The sequence below is a fragment of the Sinocyclocheilus grahami genome, unplaced genomic scaffold (assembly GCF_001515645.1).
Source record: "Sinocyclocheilus grahami isolate Dianchi unplaced genomic scaffold, SAMN03320097.WGS_v1.1 scaffold380.1, whole genome shotgun sequence".
NCBI classification, from domain to species: Eukaryota; Metazoa; Chordata; class Actinopteri; order Cypriniformes; family Cyprinidae; genus Sinocyclocheilus; species Sinocyclocheilus grahami.
The window spans coordinates 1391042-1404747 of NW_015505559.1; the positions used below are offsets into that span (position 1 = coordinate 1391042).

Sequence of the window (13706 nt, forward strand, 5' to 3'; positions counted from 1 at the left end):
GCTGTCTGTTCGACCGAATCCAACTCCATACCAAGAAAAGAGATGCTCTGCATCGGGGAGAGTTTGCTCTTTTCCCAGTTGACCCGAAGGCCCAACAGGCTGAGGTGCCGAAGCGCCAGGTCCCTGTGCTCGCACAACTGATACTGAGACTGTGCTAGTATAAGCCAATTGTCTAGATAATTGAGAACGCGAACACCCTGCTCTCTGAGGGGAACAAGAGCTGCCTCCGCGACTTTCGTAAAGACATGGGGACACAGGGGCAGGACCTTGTACTGATATGCCTGTCATTCAAACGCAAACCGCATAAATAGTCTGTGGCGCGGAAGGATCGACACATGAAAGTACGCGTCCTTCAGGTCGATCGCTGTAAACCAATCTCGGGGACGGACGCACCCGAAGATGCATTGTGGGGTGCAAGGCTCACCTGGTTCCACGGGTTGGCAGAGGGAGCATGAGTAGGGTCTTTGTTGACACTCTCGAACCGCCTGCTGCTGCCGGCTCGCTAAGGAGGAGGATGAGTGAGGTCCAGCATTAGTCCGTCCGCAACTCTCCGTGCCCTCCTGGGACCCAGAGATAAAAGAAACTGCTCTTTTGTCGAGAATTTGGGTACCGTCGGCCGTGAGGCCAACGGCGGGAAAAAATGAAACAAAAGATTCTCTGCCTCCTCCAGGGGAGGGAGTGGTGCGTTCACCATCTCCCGAAGAGCAGATCCTTCCATCTCGGGGTCGCCTGCCTCAGGGCCGCTTGCTTCTCTGCTTGCCGCCAGGTTTGACGGGGGCCTGGACAGGCGGGGCGGCCCGTCCATGCCTGGCTCCACGACGCCGCTTTGCTGAAGACTGCTGCAGATGTGGCGCGGGGGTGGACGCGGGGGCCCGCCCTCGGCATGTGGCGCTGCAGCAGGTGGACGGGTGGAGGCAGCAGCTGCCCACCGGGGCAAGATGTATCGGATCGCCTCAGTCTGCTTCTGGGCAGCCGAGAACTGCTGGGCAAAGCTCTCGACTGTGTCGCCGAAGAGGCCGGTCTGGGACACAGGGGAATTAAGGAACCGAACCTTGTCGGTGTCCCTCATGTCTTGGAGCGCGAGGTCAGTGGCGGTTCGGAGCTCTTTCAGAACTTCCAGATCGTGACCACCCTCGTGCAGGTCCTTCAGTGCCTTAGCAGCGGCAATGGGACTCCGCCCCCTCGCAGGTAGTGGAGCTCTTTAAGAGAAATTTGCTCTTTAGGAAATGCTCTTTTAGTGCTGAGGCGCACATGGCCGCTTGCAACACGACAGGGGGTAGTGCAGCCTGAAGTGCGCAACCCACTCGGCACTGGAACGACCACCGCTGATGCGCCGTCTCGCTAACACAGAAAGCTTCCGAGTAGTTCTCGAAATTAATATAGAGTAGAACGATGTTGTCGCTCGGCTCCGAAGTGAAAAGCTGGTATGCATTGCACCTGCTGCCTTATTATACTCACGCTGTGATCAGCGGCAGCTGGATGCAATAATTGCATGCCAATGTGCATTGGCTCGTTTAGTTTACACTCGAAGTAGATTGGTCTATCGAAGCGATATCCCAATTCGTCGGTCACCGACGTGACTCGGGAGTGACCGACTGAAAGGGAACAGTATTTATATCTTTTTTTTTTACCTCCGATTCACTGCAATGTCCGAACTGTCCTGACTGTAGCAGACTTATAAGTGCATTACCGCCACCTATCTCTCAAATGGACCATTGACACTATATCTACAAGACGCGAATGCGCTCAGGACAGTTTGGACATTGCGGTGAATCAGAGGTAAAAAAACTATATAAATACTGCTCAGTTTCTTGCACAGACCGATCGTTTCGTGTCTTTACACATCAATGTATCGTCACGAGCCGCAGGGTTTAATTTGGTTTTGTTTGTGTATGTTTTTTTACTCTCAAAGCCGTGATAACCATTCACTTCCATTATATGACTGACAGACTGCAACGGTTTGAGTTAAAAATCTTTGTTTGTGTTCTAATGAAGAAACAAAGTCACCTACATCTTGTGTGCCCTGGGGGTAAGCAGATAAAAATCTAATTTTCATTTTTGGGTGAACTATCCCTTTAATGATCTAATGATGAAATAATTTTATACTATATTGCCAGTACAGTATCAACTGATTCTATGCATTTATTTGTCATTCTAACTCATAGAGACGGACAGAAAAAGATTAAGCTTAAAACATTTCTAATCCCATGACAAGTGGACAACCTCACTATTACAGCCTTCATCTGTCAGTTCAAATCTTTGATAGTTTAGAATTTATTGTTAGGCCCTAGAGCAGTGGTTCTCAACCCGTGGCCCGTCACGAATTGTAATGCGGCCCACCATGCTGAACACAATTTTAAAAAATTACTTTGTTTTAAAATTCATTTTAGTTTTTACATTAATTAAAAATGTACTAAATATAAGCTATAACCTAATGTTTTTATGCAAAATAATTTTGTTTTTCATATATTATTTTCAGACATGAGCAGTACTCACATAGCCTAATTAACGTTACGCATTTAAAGTAACGACCAAGTGGCCAGCGGCAGACAGTCAGCATATGCTTGATCAATTTAGCCTTCTCAAATCATCACGACTTGACTAAAATAAAATCTATAGATATAAAACAGTTCAAGCATATAACAATGTTTAAACGTTAAACCTAGATAAATGTGCGCTGTATCCAATAGTTTGTGTGGAGAGTGGAAGCTGAAGCGCGCTTTGCAGGACATAGAGATGCCAGCGCGATCACTTGCATTTGTTTCAGTGGATACGCCGTCATTTTTGCTCATAAAGATAAGAGTAATACATCATTCGTAACTGTAAAGGGGTCTACTTTTATTTGTGTGCACTCACAATATCAACAAAACGTTGTGCTTTTATAAAATAAAGAAAAGAAGCATGATGCGCTTTCTGCCGTCTCGTCTTGAACAGGAGCTCTTCACAAAAATGAACCGAAACTCAGCGAATACATGCCTCACAGACATGATACATATATCTATAGAAAGCTTTAAATTACTACTTAACGAAAAAAAAACTAATCAAAAACAAAAACTCTTTCATTATGATCATAATCCGTAAAGATGCACTTCTCTCTAAAAGCGCGTCTAATGAAGAGATGACGAGTCAGGATCGACAACTTCATCCTTGCGACACGACTCAGAAAACACTAGTTTATTAGTAAATAATTCAAATATATCCTTACTGTTTCCCCCTGACGCATTTATGGTAGTTACTTTTGCCGATGCTTTGCGGCAAACTTAAAGGGCTCTAGCTCTGATCTAGCACACAGAAAACGATTTGACTGAAAATTTATCAGAAGAGATGAAAGAAAGATAGTGGTCATCTACGCAATTCAGGAAAAGAGGCGGCTTTTCTGCATTTTTTTATTTTATTTTTTACTCTTTCTACAGCAGTTATTGTTCATTCTAAATTAAAAAATTTTATGTAGAATGTGTTACATAAATACATGAAATGTAGAACACAGGGCCGTTTCTAGGCATAGGCGAGCTAGGCGGTCACCTAGGGCGCCACCAGCTGAAGGGGCGCCAATGAGCGCACGTACTGGCACTTTTAGCAGGGTTGTAATAAAGAGTGGCACTGGATCCCCCAACAGTATTGAGCTAGAGTACTGTCAATCTGATGATGCCTGTATGCCACTGGATCAGAGTGCTGTCAATTGCTGCCTGATTGTTGCATGCAAAGTTTGCATTTAGAGCACATTAAAAAATATTTGTATAGTAAAATTCGCTAATTCACAAGATCAATACATCCTTTATTAGACCGCTTTGTCGAGTTAAATGCATCCTTACGGAGGTGTCGAAATGCTGAATCAATTCATTCACTTCCAACAGCGCTTAACGGAAGCAGCGTCATAGAGGGCAGAGAAGGGGAAGTTAACGCGCTAACGAGTAGCAAATGATTAAGTAGCTGCATTGGTTACTTTTATGCCACTGATAAAGCTTTTATTTGTAGTAAGTATGGGGTAAAAAAGGGGTTTTATAGGTTTGACTGAAATAATAATGCAATAACTGACACTTTAAATCAATGTTTCAAGAAACAACAACAAAAAAATTTAACAAAACAGATAAAGACAAAAAAGTAGCCATTGATCATATCTAAACAATATGTAGTAGTATAGTATATAGTATCCAAATCAAAATGTAATAAAATTAATTTGTGTGATTTATGTGTAAATTATGTGCAATGTCTTACTGTGCGTTCACACCGCCGGCGGCGAGAGCGTCAAAGTGACCGGAAGACATTCATTTTCAATGTGAGCGGGTGGCGAAAGGTGGCGCGGCGTTCTGTGGCTTTATAGGTAATATTTTCACGTACACAATTTAGCAAAAATCAGACAATATTGTTTCTAACATACCAAAATATTAACTTCTTATTATTGAATTATTGTAAATAAATATCACGTTTGCAACTGGGCAGTGTTCAAAAAATACTGGGAAATCACTTCATGTAGCCCCAAGACTGATTACTGATAAACTGTGTGAAAAAAAAAGAAAGTCACGTTTTAAAGAAAAAATAAATAAAAATTCACCCACTGACTTTCAAAGCTGCTACATAGCAACGACTTTCTACTTCGAGGATCTTGATAGAAATGTAGTGGAGTGAAAAGTACAATATTTGTCTTTCAAATGTAGTGAAGTTAAAGTCATAAGTTCCCAGAAAAAATAATACTCAAGTACCGATACTCAAAAAGTGTACTTAAGTACAATACTCAACTAAATGTACTTAGTTACTGTCCGCCTCTGCATTTATGTTATATATTTTCTGAAAATAAGCGGGAATTGCGAGCTAACTTTCGCGCCAGAGGATGTTGCAAAATATTTCTGACATGATGAAACCTATTGGGTTAAACGAAAAATATGTGTTGTATTGATCAAACCCTTATGTAAATTAACCATGGTTTTACTGAGGTTACCACAAAAACAAACGCAGGTACTGTAGTAAAACCATGGTTTTGTCCATAGTAATCAATACGCCAAAAAAAAAACATGGTTAGCACACTTTTACTATTAAAAAAAAAACGGGGTTAATTTAAAGTAACTCCCTCAAAATAAAATATATTGAAAAGTTATTTGCATGATTTTTCGCTGGTTTAAAAAATAAATATAAAAAAAATCTTACTTTGTGATTTAATCATTCATGCATGAAAGGGTTAAGGCTACACTTTAACCAGGACTGCTTTCAATGTAGGCTGCACACAGATTAATGGTACAAATTGTTAATTAAATACAATAAATATATTCAAAAAAATTACATACATTTTTAAATACATTTAAAATATTGAAATGAGAACACAAAAGCCACGCCACACAAATAGCTTTTAATTGGTTTATTTCGTTAGCAAACATCCTGAGCCCATGTTGTGATTTCCATTACAGTAGCATTCCTGTATGTGATGCAGTGCCGTCTAAGGGCTCGAAGATCACGGGCATCCAGTATGGTTTTCCGGCCTTGACCCTTATGCACAGAGATTGTTCCAGATTCTCTGAATCTTTGGATATTATTATGCACTGTAGATGATGATAATTTCAAACTCTTTGCAATTTTTCTCTGAGAAACTCCTTTCTGAAATTGCTCCACTATTTTTCGCCGCAGCATTGGGGGAATTGGTGATCCTCTGCCCATCTTGACTTCTGAGAGACACTGCCACTCTGAGAGGCTCTTTTTATACCCAGTCATGTTGCCAATTGACCTAATAAGTTGCAAATTGGTCCTCCAGCTGTTCCTTATATGTACATTTAACTTTTCCGGCCTCTTATTGCTACCTGTCCCAACTTTTTTGGAATGTGTAGCTCTCATGAAATCCAAAATGAGCCAATATTTGGCATGACATTTCAAAATGTCTCACTTTCAACATTTGATATGTTATCTATATTCTATTGTGAATAAAATATAAGTTTATGAGATTTGTAAATTATTCCATTCCTTTTTTACTCACAATCTGTACAGTGTCCCAACTTTTTTGGAATTAGGTTTGTATTTTTTCTTTACATGTGTACATCTATCTTTACAGTCAGAAAATGAGGGGAGAGGTTCACAGTCATTTAGAAGAGAGCATTCGTCCATACATTGATCTGATTGACACTCTACGGTCAGTTGGCATCCATAAAGACTTGGCATTACCGACTATTGTAGTGATTGGAGACCAGAGTTCTGGGAAAAGCTCTGTGTTGGAAGCACTGTCAGGAGTTGCGTTACCAAGAGGAAACGGTGAGGACTAATTTAATCTTTGCTATTGGATATTCATACACACTCCGTGACCATTTTAAGCACATCTCTCCAATATTGCTCTATTGGTTTGTCTGAGATCTGGTGACAAGGCCCCGATTGAAAACACCTAGGGCCATGGGACTATGTTTTCTACCACAGGAATTAGTTTTTTTGTTGTTTTTTTAAAACTCCAATACACAAAGATACATTGGGAATGCATACACTAAATATTATAGACTACAACAGATTTAAAGCATAAATGCATTAATGCCAGATATGAGGTTAAAGCAAACAGGTTTCCAGAAACGGCAACAACTTTTCTTGGGGTTAGGGCATTTGAATAAAGGACAGAAACAAATAATAACAGATAATTGTGAATTATACTGCAAATACATTTAGCAATTCTTGAATCCAGAGTTAACTGTAATTTTGTTAAGATTATGATTCAGGCAAAAGCCATGCTCCTTATTACCATGGTTTTATGGTTTCTATACAAACAACAAAACGAATAATAATAACAAAAACAACACTCTAACATAATATTTCGCAGGTCAAGGGGTGTTGTGACTCTCTCTGTCTCTCTGAAAGCAGATAAAGCACTTGTCACATAATTTTCCACTTTAATTTTCTGTTGATTGTCGACTGTTTGCTGTAGGAATTGTGACCAGATGTCCATTAGAGTTGAGGCTGAAGAAGGTACCAGGAGTCAACTGGAAGGCTGTTTTAACTTACGATAAGAAAGCAGATGAATATGTGAATTCCTCAAATTTTGCAGGTTAATAGTACTGCTTGCAGTGTTTTGTTTTCTTAATTGGAAGGGTTTATTTCAGCTGCATCGAAATGATCACTTTTACAACTGGATTTAAACCATGTTTTGTTGCAGGTCCTATTAAAGCCAGCAAACTGGTAGCACAGTCAACTCAAAATCAGGAGAAAATTGAATTTTCAGATCCTTCATTAGTTGAAGAACATGTTGCAGCAGGTTAGTAAAACTGCTGGAAATCTCTTTTCTTTTCAGAGTTACAGGTATATAATAACAAAAAAATCAAAATCTCAAACTGAAGTCACCATCAGTAACTGCGTACATATTTATTTTGTCCTATAAAATGGATTTGTCTTATAGTCTTGGATGCTGATTTGTCAATTATTAATTTTACCCTCTTGAGCCTGTTGTTAGCATGCTGCTAAGCTAACAATGAATAAGCAGTACACAATTATTGGGTAAAATAGTCAAACTATTGGTGCTTTTAAGTACTGAATGAAATATACATTTAATTAATACACAAATATTAATTTATTAATCACAAAGCAATGGTTGCACTCAAAATATTTAAGTACAATATAGTCTCTTTACAATAGCTTGACTACCATGAATATGTCTTTATTCTCACTGCTTTAAAGGACTTTTTTTCCCAATGAACATTAGATATTTAGCTATTATCAGTTAATTCTGCAGTTTGTGTTTTACAGCCCAGAATGAGCTGGCAGGAAAAGGGGTAGGATTATCTGATGAGCTCATCACTTTAGAGGTCATGTCACCAGATGTGTGTGACCTCACACTGATTGATCTACCTGGAATTGCCAGAGTCCCAGTAGAAGGACAACCAGAGGATATTGGAAAACAGGTGGGTCATATAATCTGATTTTAAACACCACATTTAGATAAAGCACTTGTCACATAATTTTCCACTTTAATTTTCTGTTGATTGTCGACTGTTTGCTGTAGGAATTGTGACCAGATGTCCATTAGAGTTGAGGCTGAAGAAGGTACCAGGAGTCAACTGGAAGGCTGTTTTAACTTACGATAAGAAAGCAGATGAATATGTGAATTCCTCAAATTTTGCAGGTTAATAGTACTGCTTGCAGTGTTTTGTTTTCTTAATTGGAAGGGTTTATTTCAGCTGCATCGAAATGATCACTTTTACAACTGGATTTAAACCATGTTTTGTTGCAGGTCCTATTAAAGCCAGCAAACTGGTAGCACAGTCAACTCAAAATCAGGAGAAAATTGAATTTTCAGATCCTTCATTAGTTGAAGAACATGTTGCAGCAGGTTAGTAAAACTGCTGGAAATCTCTTTTCTTTTCAGAGTTACAGGTATATAATAAAAAATAATCAAAATCTCAAACTGAAGTCACCATCAGTAACTGCGTACATATTTATTTTGTCCTATAAAATGGATTTGTCTTATAGTCTTGGATGCTGATTTGTCAATTATTAATTTTACCCTCTCGAGCCTGTTGTTAGCATGCTGCTAAGCTAACAATGAATAAGCAGTACACAATTATTGGGTAAAATAGTCAAACTATTGATGCTTTTAAGTACTGAATGAAATATACATTTAATTAATACACAAATATTAATTTATTAATCACAAAGCAATGGTTGCACTCAAAATATTTAAGTACAATATAGTCTCTTTACAATAGCTTGACTACCATGAATATGTCTTTATTCTCACTGCTTTAAAGGACTTTTTTTCCCAATGAACATTAGATATTTAGCTATTATCAGTTAATTCTGCAGTTTGTGTTTTACAGCCCAGAATGAGCTGGCAGGAAAAGGGGTAGGATTATCTGATGAGCTCATCACTTTAGAGGTCATGTCACCAGATGTGTGTGACCTCACACTGATTGATCTACCTGGAATTGCCAGAGTCCCAGTAGAAGGACAACCAGAGGATATTGGAAAACAGGTGGGTCATATAATCTGATTTTAAACACCACATTTATTATCATACTAGTATAAGTACAGTTTTTAAACTGTCTTTGTCTTGTAGATCAAACGTCTGATCATGAAATATATTAAGAAACATGAGACTATAAACCTGGTTGTGGTCCCTTGTAACACTGACATTGCAACAACAGAAGCCTTAAAAATGGCACAAGAAGTAGATCCTGAGGGCATAAGAACTGTCGGTAATGAAGCAGATGATCTGCACAACATTAAATATCTCACCAAATATCTTGCAGCACGTTTGGCAGCAAATTGACTTTTTATAAAATAACTATTTTTCATTCTCACAGCCATTTTGACCAAGCCAGACCTCATAGACAAGGACACAGAGAAGAGTGTTCTGGCTATTGTCCACAACAAAGTGATTCCTCTCCGCAAAGGTTACATCGTGGTGAAGTGTAGAGGACAACAGCAGATCGATGATGAAATCCCTCTGGAGGCGGCAGCACAAATGGAGAGAGATTTCTTCCAAAATCATGACTATTTCAGGTTACAGACTGAAAAGAATATAATTTAAATAATTTATTTATTTTGCATATATCAATTTTTTAATTATTTTTTAAAAATAATTTTAGCTGTCCTAATAATATAATGAAGAAAAATATATTAAAAGAATGAAATTAATGAAAAGAAAATCTTAAGTTGCATAATCTTCTATTATTAATTTGTAGGGGGAAAAATATTTTCATAAAACCTGAGATTCACTCTTTATTAATATTTTTGAAAAACTTTTGTCCAAAAAATCAGCCATACAGTATAACATACACAACATGTAGGGGGGAAAAACATGAAGAAAATTATATTACAGAAAGGACCCCTGCAGACCCTTATGACTGTGTATTAAGGTTAATAAAGGTCAAATTATACGATATTTTAAAAAGACCTACATGAGGCAGGGTTAATTCAGATTGTAAATGTCATATGGAAAATCTCCCCCAAAATCTGATTTTGTTTTAATATTTGTTAAACACTTTTTTATTTATTTATAAATTGTGTGTGTGATGTTCACTTTGCCAATTATGTTTTTTTATCAATCTAGTACATGAACTCAAATAAGCCACCTTGCAAAAAGTGCCTTCTCTTTTTCAACAGATGCCTCTTGAAAGCGGATAACGCAACTATTAAATCTCTTGCCGTCAAACTGACTCAGGATCTTGTTGAGCATATCAAAGTAAGTTTCTAAATGCCTCAAAAATCATGAATTTAGTGAACTGCACTTTGTGGCAGGATGGATTGAAATACTATAATCAAATTGTGTCTTGCCTGTCTTTGTCAGAAATCACTGCCACAGCTCCAAGAGCAGATAAAAAATCAGTTGTGGAGTGTGAAGAAAGCACTTAAGGACTGTGAGGATGGACCACCAGAAGACCATGAGGGAGCCAAGGAGTTCCTTATTAAAGTAGGACCTCTGTAACGATGAGCAGTGACAGGAGAGTTGGAGATCCAAATGCAGCCTTATTAAAAAAAGCGTAGTCATACAGGCAGGGTTAATCACCAGCAAACAATAACATCCAAGGCGAGACAAAAGAGTAATCCAAAAAACAGGCAAGGGTCAGGGCAGGCAGCAAATTATCAACAGGAACAAGGTCACAGTCCAAAGTTGAAACCACAGGAAACAAGGAAACTAGGGAAACCTCTCAGAAATGTAAGCTACAGCAAAACAAGACTTCACAATCAAGGAGTGAGTAAACCAGACTTTTATAGTATGAGACTAATGAAGTGATGAGATACAGGAGAATGTGATCAGTGAAGAGTCTGGGCAAAGGATCATGGGGAATGTAGTCTGTGAGAGTATGACACCAGTCTAGGATGAAGTGTCCTCTGGTGACCATCAAGGGCACTTCCAGCAGGTGATCGGAACAACCTCAAGACATCAAATCCTCTTGCTTCTGAAAATTATCATTAGGGTCCAATCTGCTGGAACCCTTCAAGATCAAATGCACCAAAACATTTCTTGAACAAAATATGCATTTTGTAATACAGACAGATCTGTTTGTTAATTAAATTAATAGATAAACTTAGAATTCAGAGGGGGAAAAAGGTCAGAATTGAAAAATGTCATCAATTGCTCTTCAGATAAAACTTATTTTACCTTCCCAAGTCCTGTATAATCATAATTTAACAGGCTCAAGATTAAACAAATATATATTTTTCTCACAGACATTAAATGGATTTAATGAGGAAATCAAGTCTCTATCATCAGGAGAGCCGATGACTGAGAAAAATATGTTTGCCCAGCTTCGTGCTGAATTCAAGAAGTGGAATGATTATCTTATCAGTACAAAGACATCCTGTGAGTATATTTTCACATTTAAGAAGCAGAGAGTCCTAATGAAAATTAAAAGGTCAGTTAATTTCACAAGAAATCCATATTGTTTCCAAAAGTTAACAATTCAAATGAGTTGAGCGAGAATTACAGAGGGATGGAACTGCCTGGCTTCATAAACTACAGAATGTTTCAGAAGATTCTGCAGGACCATGTGGCCAAACTTAAGGATCCAGCCATGAATTTACTCAATGCCATAAAAGGTACCATCACACATATTTGTGTTTAAAGACTTTCTGGTCATTGTGGAGAGCCTCCATTATAAAACCAAAAGATTAGATCAAGAACTGAATGACTAGTTTTAGCACCTCTTTGTTGTTCATTGTGTATTTCTTCTGAAGACCTCATCATTAAGCAATTCACTGACGTGGTGAGTGAATGTTTCCAGAACTATCATGTCCTTCAAAACACCACTAAGGTAAATAATGCATTTCAATTGCTCCTCAAATAATGAAAAGATTGTAGTCCAGTTTGATCAAGTTTTCTTTCCTTTGTACTTTACTTGATTCTGTAGGACAAAATCAACAACATTCAGTTAACCCAACTAGAAAAGGCGGAGCAGAGAATCTCAGAGCAGTTTAAAATGGAAAACAGGATCTACACTCAAGATCCCATTTTCCTGAAGATCTTGAGTGAGATTACAAACGAGACTTTTTCAGAAAAGGAGTTACCTGTCTTTGACAAACAATGCAAGTATAGTCAAATGCTGGAGGCGTATTATGAGGTAGATCTTATTAGTTTTCAATAACAAATTGCACTGTGCTTGTGGTGTGGGGATGCAACTTATCGAATTGTTTTCTTTTAGATTGTGGTGCAGCGGATGGCTGACCAACTGCCCTTGATGATCACCTTTTACATGTTACAGGAGACTGCTCAGCTACTAACTATTGACACAATTAAATTACTGGAAAAGCCAGATGTGCATGAGCTCCTGTCTGAGGACTCTGATGTCAGCAAAAGGCGCAAAGACCTAAGAGCTCGTCTGAATCGTTTGACTTCTGCTACAAAAGCAATTAGCATTATTTTTTAGTGACTAGAGGATATATCTGAAAAGACATCTAATGTATCTAATGTTCATTTTGTAATGTATCTGACAACTTCTATCCAACCATCCATTTTCCACGCTTGTTCAAGCGTTGCAATATTTGACAATTTAACCCATAAAACTTTCGGTAACACTTTAGAATACTGTTACATCATTATTGAATAACTACACAGGAACACATGAGTAACACAATATTAGCACTCTAGTAACTACTAGTATCTAACAAGAAACTCTGATTAATGAATTAGTAAATAATAGTGCTTAGTCGAATGTGGTAGTTCACTATTTGCTAATCAGTAACTACTATTTTTTCATACCTCTCTAAGAACTATTAAATACAGGTTCATAATTAATATGAATAATACATAATGTATAATTAATTCTAAGGTGAAGGTCATGGTAACCCACTAGTAATGACTCAAGTATTACAAATTTTTTGGATCAATATTCTAAAGTGAAGATCATGATAACTCCCTAGTAATTACTGAGATCATTGTAAACTTTTGTGGTTTTTGTAAGGTTCTGGTTAGTAATTCATTTTGCTAGATTTGGTAACACATAAATCATTACTACTGGGTTATCGTGATCTTCACTCTAGAATACTGATCCAAATAATTAGTAGTTCCTTTAGAAGGGTTTGGTGAGTCAATACTAGTGGATTATCATGATCTTACTGTAGAATTAATTATACATTATGCATCATTCACATTAATTATGAACCTTTATATAGTAGTTTAGTAGTTCTCCAGGATAAATGAAAAAAATTTAGTTGTTGATTAGCTAATAGTGAACTACCTGTTTTAAAGAGCGCTATTACTTACTAAATCATTAATTAGAGTTTCTTGATAGTTAATAGTAGTTACTAGAATGTTAATAGTGCATTAGTCATTTGTAGTTATTCATTAATGATAGAACAGTATTCTAAAGTGTTACCAAACTTTCTTTAGCTTGTTAATACTTTCTGATTGTTATAATATATACATACATTAACCTGCATTTTATGCACCTATTTGATTGTTTCCAAGTTGTTCACCAAGTATCCAAGTCACATTTATGGGCTAAAGTAGGGTCGACACCTACATTTTGTTTTCTAAATCATCTGGAAGTATCAGTGCTTTGACTACAGTGCATTATATTCTTGTGAGCTGTTGAAAATTAAAATAACTTTTTCCTTATTGATTGAACTGTGTGTGTGTATGTGTTTCTTCAGTATAATACTATTAGGTGTAAAGCCATTTACAACATAATGTATCTAATTGTAACCCAGTAGAACAAAATTCTACAGGTATTAGGTTTATTTCTATTCATTTAGTAATTATTTTTGTTTTGCTCTAATACAGAACTAAAATGTGAGTGAATTATTAGTCA

General features: G+C 37.5%; 1 protein-coding gene across 1 annotated transcript in view; it reads left to right on the top strand.

Annotated features, from left to right (window-relative positions):
- The window catches only part of LOC107549779 (interferon-induced GTP-binding protein Mx3-like), a 22613-nt gene extending 9970 nt beyond the window's left edge, over positions 1–12643 (top strand). The window contains exons 2-14 of the mRNA XM_016230953.1: positions 6035–6231; positions 6887–7006; positions 7115–7213; positions 7702–7856; positions 9011–9149; positions 9258–9456; positions 10060–10138; positions 10244–10366; positions 11128–11260; positions 11353–11496; positions 11635–11711; positions 11808–12017; positions 12099–12643. Of these exons, the coding sequence (XP_016086439.1) occupies positions 6042–6231; positions 6887–7006; positions 7115–7213; positions 7702–7856; positions 9011–9149; positions 9258–9456; positions 10060–10138; positions 10244–10366; positions 11128–11260; positions 11353–11496; positions 11635–11711; positions 11808–12017; positions 12099–12323 (1893 nt within the window). The 5' untranslated portion in view covers positions 6035–6041 and the 3' untranslated portion in view covers positions 12324–12643. The remainder of the gene's footprint in view (positions 1–6034; positions 6232–6886; positions 7007–7114; positions 7214–7701; positions 7857–9010; positions 9150–9257; positions 9457–10059; positions 10139–10243; positions 10367–11127; positions 11261–11352; positions 11497–11634; positions 11712–11807; positions 12018–12098) is intronic.
- The last annotated feature ends 1063 nt before the right edge of the window (positions 12644–13706 follow it).